The 20974-nt window shown below is 45.6% G+C and overlaps 1 protein-coding gene across 6 annotated transcripts in view; it reads right to left on the reverse strand.

Moving 5' to 3' along the window:
- The window catches only part of osbp2b (oxysterol binding protein 2b), a 354770-nt gene that overhangs the window by 200604 nt on the left and 133192 nt on the right, over nucleotides 1-20974 (reverse strand). Inside the window, exon 1 of one of the 6 annotated variants that reach the window (XM_080208482.1) lies at nucleotides 1637-1835. The exons of the other annotated variants lie outside the window; for them this stretch is intronic. Coding sequence (XP_080064608.1) covers nucleotides 1637-1715 — 79 coding nt within the window. The 5' untranslated portion in view covers nucleotides 1716-1835. Of the gene's footprint in view, nucleotides 1-1636; nucleotides 1836-20974 lie in introns of those variants that run through there. 6 annotated transcript variants of the gene reach the window in all.

Genomic DNA, 20974 nt, shown 5'->3' on the forward strand with positions numbered 1-20974 from the left:
GTGCAGACCCGATGGGCCGAATGGCCTCCTTCTGCACTGTAGGGATTCAATGGTAACGTTGCGAACATGGCAGCCAATACACACAGCAAACTCCTACAAATAGTGAAGATGATCTGATAACCCGTGTTTTTGCGATGCTGATTGAAGGATGAATGTTTGCCAGGATAACTCAACTGCCTTTCATTGACATTAGATTCTTGACATCCGCCTGAGCAGGTAGGTGAGGTCTTGCTTGTTAACATTTCATCCGAAAGACAGCTCCTCTGATGATGCAGTGGTCCCTCAGCATTGCCCAGGAGTGTCAGCTTTGCACATTTGTGACTCAGAGTTGGGTGTGCCACCAACTGAGCTACAGCTGATATATATATAGTGGATAGATATACAAAATAATATTCATAGCTGCAAAATGTAACACTGTTCAGGTACACTGTAAACCCCGATTTGATGCTGGGGCTTGATGCAATTCAGCAGCACCAAGTTCTACTGTGAGCTGCGTGTCCAGAAGAACTGGCTGTCTGTGTGTATACATTGGCATTAAGGTTTGAATGTCAGCAATGAACCAGCGGGCACCTGGCCCACATTACTTCATTCCTTCAAGAATAGTGCACACACCAAAAATAGATGTCTACTTTAAGTCACTGGTCCATAAGATATCGGAGCAGAGGCAGAAATAGGCCATTCAGCCCATTGAATCTGCCTGCCATTAGATCATGGCTGGTCTGTTTCTCAACCCCAATGTTTATGGGCTGTACCCATGTTTGGCTGGGCAAGTGGTCGAGTGGAGTGGGTGTGGCAGACTGGGTTTTCTGTTCAGTATTATTTAAACACAGTTAGCGTAATCCATTTATTTGAACACATTAAAACAGGTGCCCACCAGGCAGCCTAGTGCCCTCTCTCAATACAGAGCCACACAGCACGGAGACAGGTATCCTGTCCTGGGAATCAGGGAAACAGAAATAGACACTAAGGTGCCCATTGCCTGGCTCAGGGGGAGTCCCATCCTACATCAATAGATGTGTTCATTCAAAATGAGGCGACCTCGGTGGCTGAGGGGAGAGGGGTGGAAGGTAAATTCTGAAAGAGTGAACACTCTGGAGAGGGAATTTTAAAAAAAAATCATTAGGCACTGACCCCCTTGAATTAACACTGGAGCGTAACGTCGCGATGTAATCATGTGAGACTTGGCTCACAAATCAAAGGTGTGGGTGCACAGACGGGGATCACCCTTCCCTTGTTAACCCCTGCCTCAATTTTCACACCTTACTATCATTCCGTGATCTGAAATGCATACAAAGGCACGGAGAGAAATCCTCCAGGCACCTCCCACCCACCCCCAAGCTGAGGAAGGAACAGTACTCACTCACTCGCTGCAATGATCAATAGTGGATTATTAAACTAACCGGGAAGAGGGGAGACAGGATGATTTCTCCGGGAATTAGAAGCTGAATCAGGGCCTGGCAGTGAGGAGATGACTGGATTCTGTGTGTGTGTCTCCCCAGCCCGGCTACGCTACAATTACAGTCAGGCGCAACTTGCTGACTCTGCGGGGGTTTTGAGCAGAGCACCAGCTTCTACTCACAAGGCAGGGTTTGTTTTTGTGTGTGTGTTAAAAGAGAATCACCGCAAGGCCACTAACCCCTCTTCAATTTACTCAGGCAGCCCGAGTGACAGAACGAACGTCCGGATCCCGACTCCCAGCAACTTCTCCCCTTCATCCCCTCCGGCTGGCCGTCGCGGTGCAGCCGAGCCACAGCTCTGGGTCTGGCCGATCAGCAGAGAGTCCTCACTCCATCAGTATTCAGTGCTGCCACTCGCTGTGGTCTCCCCCACAGGATTCTCGTGCCCCCCTCTCTCTCTCCCTCTCCCTCTTTTCTGGTACTCGATGCAGCACTACGGGGCTTGCAGGCTTCCACACCACAATGCAGTGCTGCTTACTCTGGAGCACAGGCCAACGCTTAACTCCTCATGTCCCAAAGTGAACCGCACGTTAATCACATCCAGACCCTCCGGGGGGGCAGCCCGCACCGCCAAACCTTCCCCAGTCACTGGCCTGGACTTCCCCAGTATTAATGTCCAGGGCGCTGCTGTGTGGGGAAAATTCCTCGGGGCAATAAAACAAATAATAATTTCCTTTGAACAGCCATGGAGAGGGGCTGGTTAGACTGGCGCTGTTTTCCTCAGAGCAGAGAAGGCTGGGGGGGTGGGGGAAATGGAACCTGCATCAACCACAATCCCACCCAGACTCTCTCTCCCCCTTAACCCCATTAACCGTAGCTAGTTCCCCTGATACTAAGGGGCAGTTTAACAGGGCCAAACCACCTAACCCGCACATCTGTGAGGAAACTGCAGCATGCGGAGGAAACCCATGCAGACATAGGGAGAATGTGCAGACTCCGCACAGACAGTGACCCGGGCCAGGAACCCGGGTCCCTGGAGCTGTGAGGCAGCAGTGCTAACCACTGTGCCACCGCACACAGGATGTGGGAAATGGAGAGTGAGTTACAAGCAGGAATGGAATTCTTTCAGTCACAATACCATCATTGTTGAGCATGGGCTTCCATTAGATAGGTCCATGGTTAAGCTTGGCAAAATACCATAGTGTTTTCCTGCTACCTTTTGCAGTGTGCCTGACCAGGAAACTCTTCCCACTCTTACTGCCTCCCCTCAGGCTTGCTGGGAAGATTTACGGACTGATAATCAACCTGTCCGACACGTTAGGCACGCATCTTTTGTGACCATCAGCTCCTGAAGGAGAAATTGAACTCAGATTCAGGTAGGATGTTAGCACTGCGCCACAAGACCTTCCAGAATCTAATCAAGGGTTTGAGATGTTTCAGTATAGAACAATGGCTATCAGCGAGTGAGGTAAGGCATTGATCTAGTCGAGGGTCTTTGATGTTACACACTGAATAATAAATACCTGGGAACTCCAGTTTCATCCCACAGTCCAAAGATGTGCGGGTTAGGAAGATTGGCTATGCTAAATTGACTCTCAGTGTCAAGGGGGTTGGTGGGGAAGTCAGTGGGGTTACGAGGAAAGGGCCTGGTTGGATCGTTGTCACTGCAGTGTCGACTGGGAGAATGGCCTCCTTCTGCACTAAAGGGATTCTACGATTCTATTCTCAGACTTTTGGGTAGGAGTGTTTAGGTAGTTTACATGTACAATAACGGAGATCTGGGAGCGATTTACAGACGGAAATGAGATCTCAGCAAGGCAGGCAGAACAGCTATTACTACGTATTGTACAAAGGAAAGAGGTAATGTTCACCAAAAGTATCTTGTGTCCAGGTTTGGAATTAGAGTGGAAAGCATGTCAGAGAGATTCATGGTGCTATGGACGAGCGAAAGAGATTGGAGAAATCAAGACTTTGTTCATTAGAGCAGGTGAGGCTTAAAAAAAAGGTCTGCCTCACTAGTAGGAGGATCTCAATAAAGTCGACCAAGACTGATTGGTCAGTGAATCAGTAAGTGGAGAGCATAAATTAAAGATTACTAAAGCAACAAAGGCAAAGAATAGGCAATTTATTTAACGCAGAGGGTTGTTCCAGAGAAAGTGGTGGAACAAAATGGCCTTTAAAAAGGAAGCGGATAATATTTTTGTTTCAAATTAAAAGGATCTGGAGAAAGGGAAGAGAGTGAGACAAGGTGAAAAATCTTTTGCCAGTAATATCTTAAGACATACACATACATATTGCCCAAAGAGCCAACCACTGACTGTCTATACTTCCAACTGCATCGGAAAAGCAGCCTGCATAATTAAGGACCCCACACACCCTGGGCATTCTCTCTTCCTCCTTCTTCCATCAAAAAAAATACAGAAAACTGAAGGTACGTACCAACTGACTCAAGAAAAGCTTCTTCCCTGCTGCTGTCAGTCCTTTGAATGGACCTACCTGGCATTAAGTTGATCTTTCTCCACACTCTTGTTAGAATATAACCAATGATAACATTGAATCTGCTGTAGTAATCAATGGTAACATGCTGTAATGGTCAACTGATCCAGTAAATTATATAACGAATGACAAAATGATGCAGTGGTTAGCTGACTAGCTAATTCAATATAAATAAGTATCTGCTGGGGTTTGTGGGAGTTTTGGAATGGCCCAGGGTGAAGCCTGAAGTGTTGGAGTAATGAAGTTTCTTTATAAGAACATAAGAAATAGGAGCAGGAGTAGGCCATCTAGCCCCTTGAGCCCGCCCCGCCATTCAATAAGATCATGGCTGATCTGTCGTGGCTCAGTTCCACATTCCCGCCCTCTCCCCATAACCCTTAATCCCCTGGCCTATCAAAAACCTATCAACCCACGTCTTAAAAATATTTAGCGAGGCAGCCTCCACCACTTCAACGGGCAGAGAATTCCAGAGATTCACCACCCTTTGAGTGAAGAAGTTCCTCTTCAACTCCGTTCTAAACTGCCCCCCCTTTATCTTGAGGCTGTGCCCTCTAGTCCTAATTAAACCCTTTCTCTTTTATTAAACCCTTTCTCTTTGATTTATGAATTGGAGTAAGTTTTGTTTCATTTTGTTGCCTACAACTGAAGAGTTCCTTCTGGTGGATGAACAACCCTAGCTATAACTGTAACATTACATTCTGCATCCTTTCCTTTCCATCTCTATGAATGGTATGCTTTGTGTAGCGCACAAGAAACATCTTCTCACTGTATACCAATACATGTGACAATAATAAATCAAATCTGATTATAGATGGTGCTCCAAAAGGATACAAGCAAGTCGACCGCTGTGTCCTAGGCGGCTGTGGGATGAGAGGATGAAATTATAACTCTATAAGCATTGTAATACTGAGGGAAAATATCAATTTGGTCGCAGTTGCTTCCTCCAGTATCAGAGGCTGAATGATAACTTGTCAAAATCAATGCGGTGAAATGGTAGATGGATTCATACCAAGTACAACAAAGATAGGGACACTGACCTTCCCAATCCAGTCAGTTTACAGTGAATGGTTTTGAGACACCAACCACTTTCTCGACTTGAGGCAAGGCTACAACACTGCCACTGATGTATTCAAGACAAAATGGGAAAAGCACAAGCGAAGATGGAACATATTTAAGAGATCTGCATTTAAATAGTACCTATTTAAGTACTGTTTCTTGCACGCTACGCAAAGCATACCGTTCATAGAGAAGGAAGGGAGAAGGTACAGACCATAGTGTTACAGTCACAGCTAGGATTGTTGATCCAGCAGAAGGAACTCTTGAGTCTCAAAGCACTTTAGAACCAATGAAATGCTTTTGGAGTGTCATCGTTGTAATATCAGAAACATGGCAAGTAATTTGCACAGCAATCTCCCACGAACAGCAATGTGATAATGGTCAGATAATCTGTTCAAGTGATACTGATTGAAGGAGAAATATTGGCCAGAACATTCTCCCTGTTGCTCTTCAAAGTAAGAAGTCTCACAACACCAGGTTAAAGCCCAACAGTCCTGTCGGACTTTAACCTGGTGTTGTGAGACTTCTTACTGTGTTTACTCCAGTCCAACGCCAGCAACTGCACATCATGCTCTTCAAAGTAGTCATGGGATCCTTGAGCAGGCACCTGGGGCTTCAATTTAACATCTCCACTGAAAGGCAGTACTGTCAACAGTGCTGCTCTCCCTCAGTGCTGCACTCTCAGAGTTTTGCATTCATAAGGCTTGGGGTGGGACTTGAACCCATAACCACCTGACTCCAAGGTGAGAATGTTGCCAACTGAGTGGCAGCGGACACCTGGCTCGAGATGAAGGGCTGTGGGAGGTGGCAGCTTTCGGACTGAGTGGCCTGTTACACTGAAAGTTTATAGAAAAGATTTGGGAAATAGCAGCAAAGGCTGAATTCTCAGTATCACAATATATGCAGACAGCACTCCCAAGTTTACATCGAGTACCATGAAGACATGCCAATGGTTCCTTTGTTTTTTTTTTCATTTATATCCAATTCAATCCAATCAAAGTCCAACTCAAAGTCTCAGCAAGTGAGACATTCCAGATCCAAGCTGACAAGACAGGCTGGTCACGTCCTGTGTTGGGCTTGATCTACATGGAGCAGGCACTGCACCTCCTCCATGGCTTGATCTCATTTGCATCTTAGCCAAAAGGCCTAGATGCTGCTTTAAACATGCAAGGGTTACAGCACAGAGGAGGCCATTTGGCCTGTTGTATCCACACCAGGCGTGTGTCAGAGTCCCACTCCCCCATCCATTCACTCTCCTGCCCATCCCCCATCACCCTGCCCAGCCTCTCTCTTTAGGTACTTATCCAGCTCCAACCTGAAAGCCACAATCAAATGTGCCCAGAATCCTAGAAGCATCACAGCACGGAAGGAGACCATTCTGTCATCTATGTGCTGACCTTCTGAAGAAGCAATTCGCCTCACAACACTTTGCTGCCCTTTCCCTGTAGCCCTGAAATTATTTCCTTTTCAGATAATGATCCAATTTCCTTTTGAAAGCCTCGATTGAACCCGCTTGCACCAAACCCTCCGCGTCCTAATCACTCGCTGTGTAAAAATATTTTTCCTCGTGCTCCATTGTTTCTTTACCAGTTATCTTAAAAACCCTTCGGTTCCCGATCTTGCTGCCAGTGGAAACAGTTTCTCTCTTATCTCCTCTGTTTACACTCCTTGTGATTTTGAGTACATCTATCAAAATCTCCTTTCAACATTCGCTGCTCCATGGGAAACAGCGCAAACATCTCCAACCTATTGCTACGGACAAAAGGGGGTTAATTTAAACAACACTAATTTCTCCTCTCACTATCCATCCATAAACAAAGAGGTATTTTTGATTTGTTTCTCTCTTCGTAAGCAGTGACGTATTTTCAAAACCCTTGGTTTTGGTTTCTCGAGATAGGATGAACTTAAAGGGTTAGTTTATTTGCACACACACCTGTAAGCTGCAAAGAGACAGTGATAGGATGCAGAGCTGGGCAGAAAAGTGGCAGATGGAGTTTAACCCTGGTAAGTGCAAGGTGATTCATTTTGGTAGGACAAACTTGAATGCAGATTACAGGATCAACGGCAGGGTTCTGAGGAATGTGGAGGAACAGAGAGATCTTGGGTTCATATCCACAGATCTCTGAAGGTTGCTGCTCAAGTGGACAGAGCCGTGAAGAAGGCTTATAGTGTGTTAGTGTTTATTAACAGGGGGTTTGAGTTTAAGAGCCGTGGGGTTATGCTGCAACTATACAGGACCTTGGTGAGACTACATTTGGAATATCATGTGCAGTTCTGGTCACCTCACTATAAGAAAGATGTGGAAGCATTGGACAGAGTGCAGAGGAGATTCACCAGGATGCTGCCTGGGATGGAAAATTTAAGTTATGAACAGACGCTGGATAGACTTAGGTTGTTTTATTGAAAAAGAGAAGACTGAGGGGTGACCTGACCGAGTTGTACAAGATTATGTACAAGATTCTGCATAAGGAACAGCGGTTCTCCTTAGTTAAAAGATCAGTCAAGTGGGGATGAAAGTTTTTTAAAGTTCATCTATTAATATCACAAGTAGGCTTACATTAACACTGCAATGAAGTTACTGTGAAAATTCCCTAGTCGCTACATTCCAACACCTGTTTGGGTACACTGAGGGAGAATTTAACACAGCAATGCATCTAACCAGCACGTCTTTCAGACTGTGGGAGGAAACTGGAGCACCTCAAGACGAAGGGCAGGAGGATTAGAGGGGATGTGAGGAAAACTTTCTTTACCCAGAGGGTGGTGACGGTCTGGAATGTGCTGTCTGGGAGGGTGGTAGAGGCGGGTTGCCTCACAACCGTTAAAAAATACCTGGATGAGCACTTGGCACATCATAACATTCAGGGCTATGGGCCAAGTACAGAGGTCAGGTAATTCACACATTTCGGTGCAGATCCGATAGGCCCACCAGCCACTTCTACACTGTGTGATTCTAGGAAATACCTTTTGGAAGTTCAAAAGTTTAAAGTTCATTTATTATTAGGCTTACATTAACATTAGCATGGCCAATGCACCTAATCAGCACGTCTTTCAGGGCGTATGAAGAAACCGGAGCACGCAGAGGAAACCCGACAGATGGATTTATGGACACCACATCAGCGGTGATATCCTCATCAACCCTCTCTGTTGCCTCCATCACACATTCAGGCATAGGCATTCCAGGTCTCAATGACTCACTGCGATAAAAAACACTCCCTAATTTCACCACTGGACTTTTCGTTATTCACCTGAAATCGGCATCCTCTGGTACCCGACCTTTCTGATTTGATAATACGAGGAATAATGGGAGCTGTTTTAAGAGATAAAAACTGCACCTGACTGCTGTGCCGCTCTCTCATCCAGCAGAAACAAGTGACTTTGGACAGGCATGCACCAGGAAACTTCCAGTCTCTCTGACTCATCCAGCAGAATCTGTCTGCTGAACAAAATCCCGATTACTGTGGTCTCCAGAGAAACCCTTTCATGGGGCTTTCTCTCCGGAGGCACCCTGGCACAGTGGTTAGCACTGCTGCCTCCCAACCAGGGATCCGGGTTCAATTCCTGACTTGGGTTATCATCTGCGAGAAGTCTGCATGTTCTCCTCGTGTCTGCGTGAGTTTCCTCCCATAGTTCAAAGATGTGCGGGTTTGGTGGATTGGCCATGCTAAATTGCCCCTTGGTATCAGGGGGAGTAGCTACGGTAAATGCATGGGGTTATGGGGATAGGGCCTGGGTGGGATTGTGGTCACTGCTGACTCGATGGGCCGAATGGCCTCCTTCTGCACTGTAGGGATTCTACCATTCTTGATTCTTTGAATATATGCCCAAGGGAGAGATAAATTGCGAATAATTTATGAATAAACACTTTGCTGTGTTATAAATAGCTATAAATAGAAGTTATAAGATGGAAAGAAGCCATTTGGCCTAACCAATTAGTGTTGGCATTTAAATTTCCTTGTAAGTAGCTCTCATGACATTTATTCACCCTGTTCTCATATTCCATTACCCTCCTTTGCCTATACTCACCTTTTCCAATCTATTCTTGAACACTGACATTGTTTCCACCTCTAACACTAACCCATGTTAATAAAGCCCAGAATCATATAACCTCTATGGGAAGAACTTTCTATTGCTACTTGTTCAAAACCTCAATCCTGCATCTAGAGCATCTTGTTCTAAATCTTGCAACTAGAATCTGCTTCTATCAATCTTTATAACACTGATCAGTCCTGTTGTATCGACTGCAGCTCAGCCTTCAACACCATTATTCCCATGAAACTCATCTCTAAACGCCATTGGCTCCTCCTTCAGGGACTGCATTCTGAACTTCCTAACTCACTGACCACAGTCAGTAAGGATAGGCAACAACACCTCCTCCATGATCATCCTCAACACCGGTGCCCCACAAGCCTGTGTTCTCAGCCCCCTACTATACTCCTTATACACCTATGACTGTGTGGCCAAATTCCCCTCCAACTCGATTTTCAAGTTTGCTGATGATATCTCGGTGGTGGATCAGCTCCCAAACAATGATGAGACGGAGTACAGAAAAGAGATAGAGAATCTGGTGAATTGGTGCGATGAAAATGATCTCTCTCTTAATGTCAACAAAATGAAGGAGATAGTCATTGACTTCAAAAACCATATTGGAGGACATGTCCCTGTCTACATCAATGGAGAGCTTCAATTTTCTAGGTGTCTGGATCACCAACCTATCCTGGTCCCTCCACGCCAACAATATAGTTAAGAAAGCCCACCAACACCTCTATTTTCTCAGAAGACAAAGGAAATTTGGTATGTCTACTATGACTCTCAGAAACTTTTAAAGATGCACCATAGAAAGCATTCTTTCTGGCTGTATCGCAGCTTGATATGGCTTCTGTTCCATCCAAGACCTCAAGAAACTACAAAGGATCATGAACGAAGCTCACTCCATCATACAAACCAGTCTCCCATCCATTGACACTGTCTACACTTCCTGCTGCCTCAGAAAACTAGCCAGCATAATTATGGATCCAAAGCACCCGGACATTCTCTCTCTTCTACCTTATCCATCAGGAAGAAGATACAAAAGTCTGAGGACATGTACCAGCCAACTCAAGAACAGCTTCTTCCCTGCTGCCATCAGACTCTTGAGTGGACTTACCTTGCATTAAGCTGACCTTTCTCTACACCCTAGCTTTGACTAGAACACTACATTCTGCACTCTCTCCTTTCCTTCTCAATGAACGGTATGCTTTGTCTGTATAGCATGCAAGAAAAAATACTTTACACTGTATACTAATACATGTGACAATAATGAAACAAATCAAATTGAAGAAATTTCACTTTTTCAAGTCTTCACTCCTGCCAACCTGAAAGAATCCCAGTGAATCTGCATTTTCACCTCCGGAATGCCTCCTGGTTACTATAATGATGTGGACTCATACAGTCCTCAACTCAGGTCTTTGTAAAATTTTACACAAGCTTTTATTACATCACGGCTTCTATATTCTATTACTCGTTAAAGTCCAGGCTGCTATATTACACAGAATATTGCAGATTGCTTCCAAAATTGTCTGATTTTGTTTCCAAAGGGTGCCGACAGAGATCACCAACAGGTCCTAACCATACTTACAGGGTTGTGCGTCTAAACAGTTGGCAAATTTATTATGTCTCGATCTGATGTCTATTAAATATATTTTTACAGTGATCAAAAAAAGTTAAATCACCCCCTGATTAAGCCTCCATTGGAATGTGGTGTCCAATTCTGGGCATGTTCTGGAAGGGATGCTAAAGCCTTGGACTTGGAACACAAGAGGCTTAGCAGGGTGATTCAAGGGATAAGGGACTCCTTATCTCCTTCATCCTTAGATGAAAGACTAGTAGCATTCAGAATTATGAGGGGTTGATAGAGTAGATACTCAGAAACTATTTTCATTAGTAGGAGGTTCCAGAACCAGGAATAGACTCCACAAGTATCCCCCATCCTCAATGCTAGGAGAGCCCAGCCCAGTGCAAACAATAAGGCTGAAGCATTCGCAGTGATCTTCAGCCAGAAATACTGAGTGGATGAACCATCTCAGCCTCCTCTGGAGATTCCCGGACAAGAGTTGAACTCCAGAGATGAGGTGAGGGTGATTGCCCTCGGGATCAAGGCCGGATTTGACCGAGTGTGGCATCAAGGAGCCCTAGCAAAACTGGAGCCAATGGGAATCAAGGGGATAACTTTACATTGGTTGGAGTCATACCTAGCACAGAGGAAGATGGATGTGGTAGTTGGAGGTCGATCACCCAACCATCCTAAGCCCAACCATCTTCAGCTGCTCCATCAATGACCGTCCTTCCACCATAAGGTCAGAAGTGGTGTTTTTTTTTTCTTTATTCACTAGATGCGAGCATTGCTGGCAGCGCCTGCAAGAACAGGTCAGAGGCTAGGAATCCTGCAGCGAGTAACTCACCTCCTGACTCCTCAAAAACTGTTCACCATCTACAAGGCACAAATCAGGAGTGTAATGGAATACTCACCACTTGCCTTAATGGGTGCAGCTCTCAAGAAGCTTGGCACCACCCAAGATAAAACAGTACACTTGATTGGCACTCCATCCACAAACATTCACTCCCTCCACCACCAGTGCACAGTGTGAACCGTCTGCAAGATTCTCTACAGAAACTCAGCATGCCTCCTTGGGCAGCAACTTCCAATCCCACTGACATCTAGAAGGACAAGGGCACCAGAGATATGGGAACACCACCACCTGCAAGTTCCCCTCCAAGCCACTCACCACCCTGACTTGGAAATATATCGCTGCTCCTTCGCTGTCACTGGGTCAAAATCCTGGAACTCCCTCCCTGGCAGCACCGTGGGTGTACCAATACCACACGGACTGCAGCAGTTCAAGAACTATTACTTTCTTGGGGCAATAAGGGATGGGCGGTAAAGGGTGACTCGGCCAGCAAAGCCCACGTCCTGTAATTAAAGTTAAAAAAAAGGCAGTGATTCATGTTAATTGGAAACCATGGCAACAGAGAAATAAGAATTATTTTACAATATGGGATGCACACTGTGGATGCAGACTCAATAGTAATTTTCAATTTTTTTTTGAAGTTTTATTTATTTTGTTAATGTCTCAAGTAGACTTACATTAACGCTGCAAGAAGTTACTGTGAAAATCCCCTAGCTGCCACACTCCGGCGCCTGGTTCGGATACACTGAAGGAGAATTTAGCACGGCCAATGCAGCTAACCAGCACATCTTTCAGACTGCAGGAGGAAACCCACACAGACACAGGGAGAATGTGCAGACTCCACATACAGTGATCCAAGCTGGGAATCGAACCCGGCGCTGTGAGCTAACTGTGAGAATCAGATAAACACTCAGGAAAGAAAATATTGCAGGGCTAAAGGGGAAAGCACAGGGCAGTGGGGCTCATTAATTGCCTCTTTCGATGAACAGGCACTAACACAAAAATCTCCTGCTGCTGGATTGCATAATGATATGAAATCCATTGCTTCTTAAGTCAAAAAACAGAGCAGTGCCTGCAAGAACAGGTCAGATGCTGGGAATCCAAATCAGGCCAGTACGATGGCACAATGGTTAGCACTGCTGCCTGACAGTCCCAGGGACCCCGGTTTGATTCCTGGCTTGGGTCACTGTGTGGAGTTTGCACATTCGCCCCATGTCTGCATGGGTTTCCTCCCACAATCCAAGATGTGCGGGTTAGGTTGATTGGCCATGCTAAATTACCCCTAGTGTCAGGGGGGTTAGCAGGGTAAATGAGGGTTACAGGAATAGAGCCTGGGTGGGATTCTGGTCGGTACAGACACAATGGGCCGAATGGGCTCCTTTCTGTACTGTCGAAATTCTATGATTTTATTCTAAAAACAAAACCACAATAAAAAAACCTCTTCTTATATCACAATGAACGCTTGGATCCCTCAAGCAAAAACAGCAGGAACAGTCTGCACTCAGTCTACTCACTTCTAAAGAAAACAAAATTTAAATGTTGTCTGTAAGTTATCAAATTTTCTGTTTTGGTTTCAAAAGGCTTTTAGTGATCATAGAATCATACAGTGCAGAAGAGGCCCTTCAGCCCATCAAATCTGCACCAGCACACGAAAAAAACCTGAACTCTCACCAAATTCCATTTACCAGCACCTGGCCCTGACTGTTATGGCATGCCATGTCCTTATCCAAATGCACTGGAAATTTGATTTGGTTTGATTTATTTTTGTCACATGTATTAGCATACAGTGAAAAGTATTGTTTCTTGCATGTTATATAGACAAGCATACTGTTCAGAGAAGGGAAGGAGAGAGTGCAGATGTAGTGTTATAGTCATAGCTAGGGTGTAGAGAAAGATCAACTTAATATGAGGTAGGTCCATTTAGACATCCGATGGCAGCAGGGAAGAAGCTGTTCTTGAGTCAGTTGATAGGTATCCTCAGACTTTTTAGACAAATTTTAGATCAAGTTAAGAGGGAGGGAGATAATGAAGAGTTACAGCATTTACCTCCATCAAGAGTGGACAATGATACTTGGCTTCTTACATGGGTGAAATTTAAAACATGTAGATCCCAAATAAACTTCTCAAATGGGTTTCACAGAGGCAGGATGTGGGAACTAATGACCTGCAGGTCTGAATGTTCCTGGGCAATAAATCCAGGTGAGCTTTGTCTAATATTCAAAACAATATCCTCTAATAATATTTTGGTATCAAATAATTTACTAGAAAGAAAGGCCTTATATTTATATAACATCTTTCCCAACCCCCAAGACATACCAAAGTGCTTTACAGCCAATGAAGCTAAGGGCCATTTGTACAGCATAATTTTCACATAGACACACTCTGACACGTGTTACTGACTTACTGTATGCTAGATTTAGAATTCTGTGATGTGGGAGATTAACTAGAATCCTGTTGCTGTGTTATTCATTATTAGACCATCCTGTATATATTGCACCATACACTAGATTATACATTGTAATAATATTTACATGCGCATATGTTTTAATAGATTACAAAGTATATCGTTCTAATTATACCACATTTCCCACTGCTCAGACGCAGGTTAATTAATTCAGTAAGAAGGCTACGCTGAGGATTCCTATGCAACATCACACAGAATGCTCAAGCAGATATTAGCAGTACAACTGGATTAAAACAAGGGACATCCGTCTCTCTACAATAGCTGAAATGAGACATCAGAAACGTCACCCACTTACCAGCCTTCGGCCCACCCATGCCAGAGTGTGGTCTGGACATCCTCCGACCTGCAGAACCAACCACAGCCCGACGGCAATCTGGAACGCCAAACCGCGCAGACCCATCTACCGACGCAGGAACCGCAAACAAGGCAACAAATCCTCCATCCACACACCATCCAAAGCAAAGATCTTCACTCAACGCATCTATACCCTCAATACCGCAAACTGCCCTCACCATCTCCCAGGCACATAAAGAAGGTGGAGGCAGGCACGCTGGACTTGTTTAAGATTTACTTAGATAGACACATGAGTGAAACAGGAATGGAGGGTTATAGTAGACAGTATTAAAAAGGGTCAGCGCCTCGGGACGACACTGGAAATGTGATATTACATGTTAATGTTTTGTCTCTTTTAATCCACAGGTGTCAGTCCACCTTGTTGTCAAACGAGGGGCATGCACACGGTGGGTCGTGCGTGGGCTGCTCTTGGAGGTTTCGAGAGTGGCCGAGTACTTCGTGTCACTGTGTGTGCTTAATCCTGGACCAGCAGACGGGCACCACAACAGCTCAGTGACTATCACTGCTAGCTGTGCAGGTACATGGATTTGGGCCTGTGTCTGTGGGAGTTTGCGCATTCTCCCTGTGGTTGCGTGGGTTTCCTCCGGGCGCTCCGGTTTCCTCCCACACCCCAAAGATGTGCTCTTAGGCTGATTGGTATAACAAATTGACCCTACACTATTCTCCCCTGAATCTGGCTACATTAGGGGTAAACACAGTAAAAAGTCTGACAACACCAGGTTTTAGTCCAACCGATTTATTTGATAATACTCACAAGCTTTCGAGGTTTCCCTCTTCGTCAGGTGAATGGAGAGTTCTGGCCATTCACCTGACGAAGAGGGAAACCTCGAAAGCTTGTATTATCAAATAATTCGGTTGGACTAAAACCTGGTGTTGTCAGACTTTTTACTGTGTTTACGCCAGTCCAACACCGGCATACCCACATCATGACTACATTAGGGGTACCATTCACATACACTCGGGGCAGGGCAGGTGTAGGAAAATGCTTTGTTGAAATGGCGGCGCGGGCTCGTTGGGCCGAAGGGCCTGTTTCCCGTGCTGGGTTGTTCTTTGTTTCTTTGTTAAAAGAAGCAGCTGCTCCAGGAAGCATGGAAAATGTGCAGGAGAGAGTGAAACAACGCAACCTCAAGGACCCCCTCCCCAGCTTACTGCTTGCAAATGTCCAATCTCTGGAAAACAAGCTGGATGAACTTAAAACCAGACTCACTTTTCAAAGGGAACTGAGAGACTGCTGTGTGCTGTGCTTCACGGAGACGTGGTTCACTCCTGCTTCACCGGAATGTGCCCTACAACCAGAGGGCTTTTCAATCCATCGAATGGACTGAACAGCAGCCTCAGGCAAGGCCAGGAGAGATGAGGTCTACCATTTAATCAACACCTCGTGGTGCCTAGACATAGCAACATTGGCGAGTTTCTGCTCCCTGGACCTAGAATAGCTGACGCTAAAATGCCGCTCCTACTACCTTCCGTGGGAGTTCACCTGTTACCTGACAGCAGTTTACATCCTACCCCGTGCGGAAGTGAAGATCGCACTAGACGGAATATACCCCACCACCAACAGCCTTGAAACGAAACATCCCAAGGCCCTGTTCATCGTGGCCGGGGACTTCAATCAGGCTAAGCTCAAAAGTGTCCAAGTTACCATCAACACGTCCCCTGTTCCACCAGAGGCCCAAACATCCGAGATCACTGCTACACAAATATCAAACATGCCTACCGCTCTATCGCCGCACACACTTTGGTAAATCAGACCTCAAGCCTGTGCTCCTGCTCCCAGCTTACAAGCAAACACTGAAGCAGGAGAATCCATCAAACAGAGTCGAACAATGTTGGCCTAAGGAATCGGATAATCTCCTACGGAGCTCCTCGGAGTCAGTGGACTGTTCAGTATTTGAAAACTCTGCGACCAGCCTGAACGAGTGCGCCACGCCAGTAACTGACTTCATCGATAAGCGTGTAGAAGACTGTGTGCCAAAGAAGCAAATCTGTGTGTTTCCCAACTGGAAACCATGGATGAACAGGGATACCCGCTGCTTGCTGAAGCCCAGGTCAAGGGGTTCAAGTCAGGCAAGCCTGACCTACAAGAAAGCCAGATATGATCTACGGAGATCCGTCAAAGATGCCAAAAGACAGCATGGAACCCAGCTAGAATCCCAGGCTTGCCACACCGACCCCCGCCGGCTATGGCAAGGTTTGCAAGACGTAACAGGTTATGAGATGAAGGCATGTAAAAATCGCCAGATCCAATGCGTCCCTCTCTGACGAACTCAATGCATCATGTACCCATTTTAACCAAGAGCTCAGTGGGAGCACACCTCCACCCCAGAAGCCTCGGACGAACCTATATCAGAGGTTACCATCGCAGACAGCAGAGCAGTTTTCTTGAAGGTCAGTCCTCGGAAAGCGACTGGCCCAGATGGTGTACCCGGACAAGCACTCAGATCCTTTGTGGATCAGCTGGCAGGGGTATCTTCAACCTCCCTTTACACCACTCTGAGGTCCTTCTCTGCTTCAAGAAGACGGCCATCATCCCGGCACCAAAGAAAAGCCGGGCAGCGTGCCTTAATGTCGATCAACTGATGGCTCTGACATCCAACATTATGAAGTGCTTTAAAAGGTTAGCCATGGCATGAATCAATTCTGGCTTCCTGGACTACCTGGATCCATTACAGTTTACCTACAGGTCCACAGCGGATGCCATCTCCCTGGCCCTACACTCAATCCTGGAACACCTAGATAACAAGGACACCTATGTCAGACTCCTATTGACTGACTACAGCTCAGCCTTCAACACCATTATTCCTACAAAACTCATCTCCAAACTCCTTTGCCTGGGGCTCGGCTCCTCCCTCTGCGACTGGATCCTCAACTTCCGAACTCACAGACCACAATCAGTAAGGATAGGCAACAACACCACCTCCACGATCATCCTCAACACCGGTGCCCCACAAGGCTGTGTTCTCAGCCTCCGGTGTATCCTTATACACTTATCACTGTGTACTCCAACTCAATTTTCAAGTTTGCTGATGACACCATAGAGGTCAGATCTCAAACAATGCTGAGACAGAGTACAGGAATGAGATAGAGAATTTGATGAACTGGTGCGGCAACAATCATCAACAAAACAAAGGAGATTGTCATCGATTTCAGGAAGCATAAAGGAGAACATGCCCCTGTCTACATCAATGGGGACAAAGTGGAAATGGTCAAGAGCTTCATGTATCTCGGTGTCCAGGTCACCAACAACCTGTACTGGTCACTCATGCCGACACTATAGTTAAGAAAGCCCACCAACGCCTCTACTTTCTCAGAAGACTAAGGAAATTTGGCAGGTCTGCTACAACTTTCACCATTACAGATGCATCATAGAAAGTATTCTTTCTGGTTGTATCACAGCTTGGTATGGCTCCTGCTGTGTCCAAGACCACAAAAAAGGTAATGAAAGAAGCCCAGTTCATTTTGTGAACCAGCTTCCGTTCCGTTGACTTCTCGATGCCTTGGGAAAGCAGCCAGCATAATTAAGGGCCCCATGTACTCTGGGCACACTCCCTTCCACCTTCTCCGTTGGGAAAAAGGCACAAAAGTCTTAAGTCATTTACCGACCGACTCAAGAACAGCTTCTTCCCTGCTGCTGTCAGACTCTTGAATAGACCTACCTCGTATTAAGTTGATCTTTCTCTATACTCTAGCTATTACTACTATGTTACTACTCTAGATAGTAACACATGCTGCACTCTCTCCTTTCTATCTCTGTGAATGCTAATGTTTTGTTTGTATAGCGCACAAGAAACAATACTTTTCACTGTATACGAATATTTGTGACAATAATAAAATCAAAATTCTCGGGCAACTAGTGATAGGCAATAAATGCTGGCCAGGCAGCTACGCACAAGTCCCATTAGAGAATTAAAATAAAGTTGCAGCCCCATGGAATTTAACCCTGAAAAATGTGGTGTGATACACTTTGGAAGGATTAATTTGACAAAAAAAGTATTCAATGAACGGTAGGACATTCGGAAATTCTGTAGAACAAAGGGAACTTTGGCATGTTTGACCACAGATCTCTGATAGCACATTAGTAGGGTGGTGAAAAGGGTGTATAAGACACTTGCCTTTATCAATTGAGGCACAGATTACAAAAGCAGGGAAATCACGTTGGGATTATATAGAAGTTTGGTGAGGCCACAGCTAGAGCACTGTGTGCAGTTCGGGTCACCACATTATCAGAAGGATGTGATTGTACTGGAGGGGGTGCAGAGGAGATTCACCTGGATGCTGCCTGGGATGGAACATTAAAGTTATGAAGAGGGGTTGGGTAGGCTTGGGTTGTTTTTATTGGAACATAGAAGACTGAGAGGTGACCTGATCGAGGTGTACAACACTACGAGAGACACGCACAGAGTGGATAAGGAACAACTATTCTCCTTAGTTAAAGGGTCAGTCACGAGGGGACGTAGATTCAATGTGAGGGGCAAGAGCTTTAGGGGGGATGTGAGGCAAAACTTTTTTACCCAGAGGGTGGTAAGGGTCTGGAATGTGCAGCCTGGGAGGGGGTGGAGGAGATTTCCCTCACATCCTGTAAAAGTATCTGGATGAATACCTGGCACATCATAACATTCAGGGCTATGGGCCAAGTGCTCGTCGATGGGATTAGGTGGGAGTTCAGGTGTTTCTAATATGTCAGTGTGGACTTGATGGGCCGAAGGGCCTCTTCTGCACTGTGTTATTCTATGATTTCAGTGCTCTGAAGGGGCGCCTCCTCAAAATGTTGGTTGTACGGCAGCCCCTCGCTCTTGATCTTTGATCACTCAGTGTGGAGGCAGCGAGGATGAAGGAGGGTCTTCTCGCAAGCCTGCTCCAAGGCGGCCATTAACAGCCCCAGGCAGCAGAGTTTGTGGGACTGTCTCTGTCCTTCTCCCGTGATTCTGTTCACAGCATGTTTGATACCGTCCATGACCAGTGGCCCCCTGCAGGGGCTGAATTGCATTGTCAGCCCCACTAACACTATTTGAATTTAATTGGTTGGGTTTCTTTCAATGCTTGGATTTTTGTTAGTGTTCCACTAGGGGCTTATCTGCTTTCTTGCATCTTTGTAAAAACTTGATGTCTTTGTCGATATGCGCGATCTTCTTGGAGGTCCTCTCCACTTGGAGCCGACAGCGGTTTCAATGGCAGTCATGATATGGAGTTGTCCATCTCCACATCATGACCACCAGGGGCTGTCAGCCCTTTCATTAGTTTAATTCACTGATCATTTGTTTTATTAACAAAAGAATATAAATAGAGGATAATTAATTTAATTAGTAATGTTTTATTTTGTTACACCAAGGGGCTTTCACCCCTGTTAGATTGTTAATTAGTTTATGTTGTATTTGGTTCACAAAGGAGCTTCTGAATAGAGGGTAGCTGGTTCACTGGATTGTGATGAGGAGAGCTCTGAGACTGAACAAGTCAATAAGATAAGCTCTGTGTCTTGGTTTCACCTTCACCAACTAGGCTTGGGTTATCTTAATGTGAAGCCACGTGCCAGCCTCATTGGAGGAAACAGATGGACAATCCTTTCACTAATGACCTTAATGCTCTGTAAAGCCAAACACTAAGAGCTGTGAAAAAGCAATCAGGTGAAATGGGTGGTCGAGCAAAACCAAGCTGGGTGTGTGCAATGGGCATCCAGCATGCTGAGGGAAGGCTCAGGGGAGTGATCACCGGCCTCAGACACTTCTTTGCAGATGGTTAGCTCATGCCTGCAATTAGTCCAGCTGCTTGGACATGAATACCGGGGTGAGGCCATTAACTAGCAAGCGGAAACAAAGGGATTAGGGAGTGAAACTTTATTCCATCATGTGTTGTCGACACCGCGCGGTGCGAATTTGCTGCCAAACGAGGAGGAGGAAGAATCTGCACCTCTAATAGCTCTAGAACCTGAATTTTCCTTCATTTCCAATGAAGGCATCAGCAACACATACCTTCATTTCCTCCAAAGATGCACGGGTTAGGTGGATTGGCCGTGCTAAATTGCCCCTTAGTGTAAGGGGGACTAGCTAGGGTAAATGCTTGGGGTTATGGGGATAGAACCTGGTTAGGATTAGTGTTGGTGCAGACTCGATGGGCCGAATGGCCTCCTTCTACACAGTGGGGATTCTATGATTTTATTGCTGCGAATGAGTACAAAATTATTGTTGGTCCACTGCACAGGTACAAGTTAAAGTAACCATTAAATTTTTTAAAAATAATCTCACTTCATCAGAAAAATATTTGAAAGATAGTCAGATTCTAAATGGCTAAAGCTGGAACAGGGGCAATTCCAATTAACACAGGGTATACCTGCCCCAAGGGCACACAGGATAAAAACTGCCCTCGGATTGTTCGCTGTAGGATCTGACTAACCAAAATGATCCATTCACAAAGACATTCATCACTTATCATGACCCAGAACCGAAGTCCCACTCGTATATGAAAATACAAGAGCCTAAATCTTCCTTCAGGTGGAAGGGATGACCCAGTCCATCAGAAACATGTCCATTTTGGATCACAAGCTGCTTTCTGAAGCCTGCCGCACACACACCCAGCACTTCATTCAGATATAACCTAGGGGACATCCCAGTCCATCCTGGTGTGTAGGGTATCAAACGTTATTCTCACTCCCAATGACTGGCCAGCGTTGTTTGGGGGTGGCAAGTATGCTGAACCTGTAATGCCTTCAGTCAGGCCATTGAGGTCGGCCTATTGGAGTATGAACTCCCTGATTAAGGATCCAATTGATG

The sequence above is a fragment of the Carcharhinus amblyrhynchos genome, chromosome 20 (genome assembly GCF_965287045.1).
Source record: "Carcharhinus amblyrhynchos chromosome 20, sCarAmb.v2.hapA, whole genome shotgun sequence".
In the NCBI taxonomy this organism is placed as follows: Eukaryota; Metazoa; Chordata; class Chondrichthyes; order Carcharhiniformes; family Carcharhinidae; genus Carcharhinus; species Carcharhinus amblyrhynchos.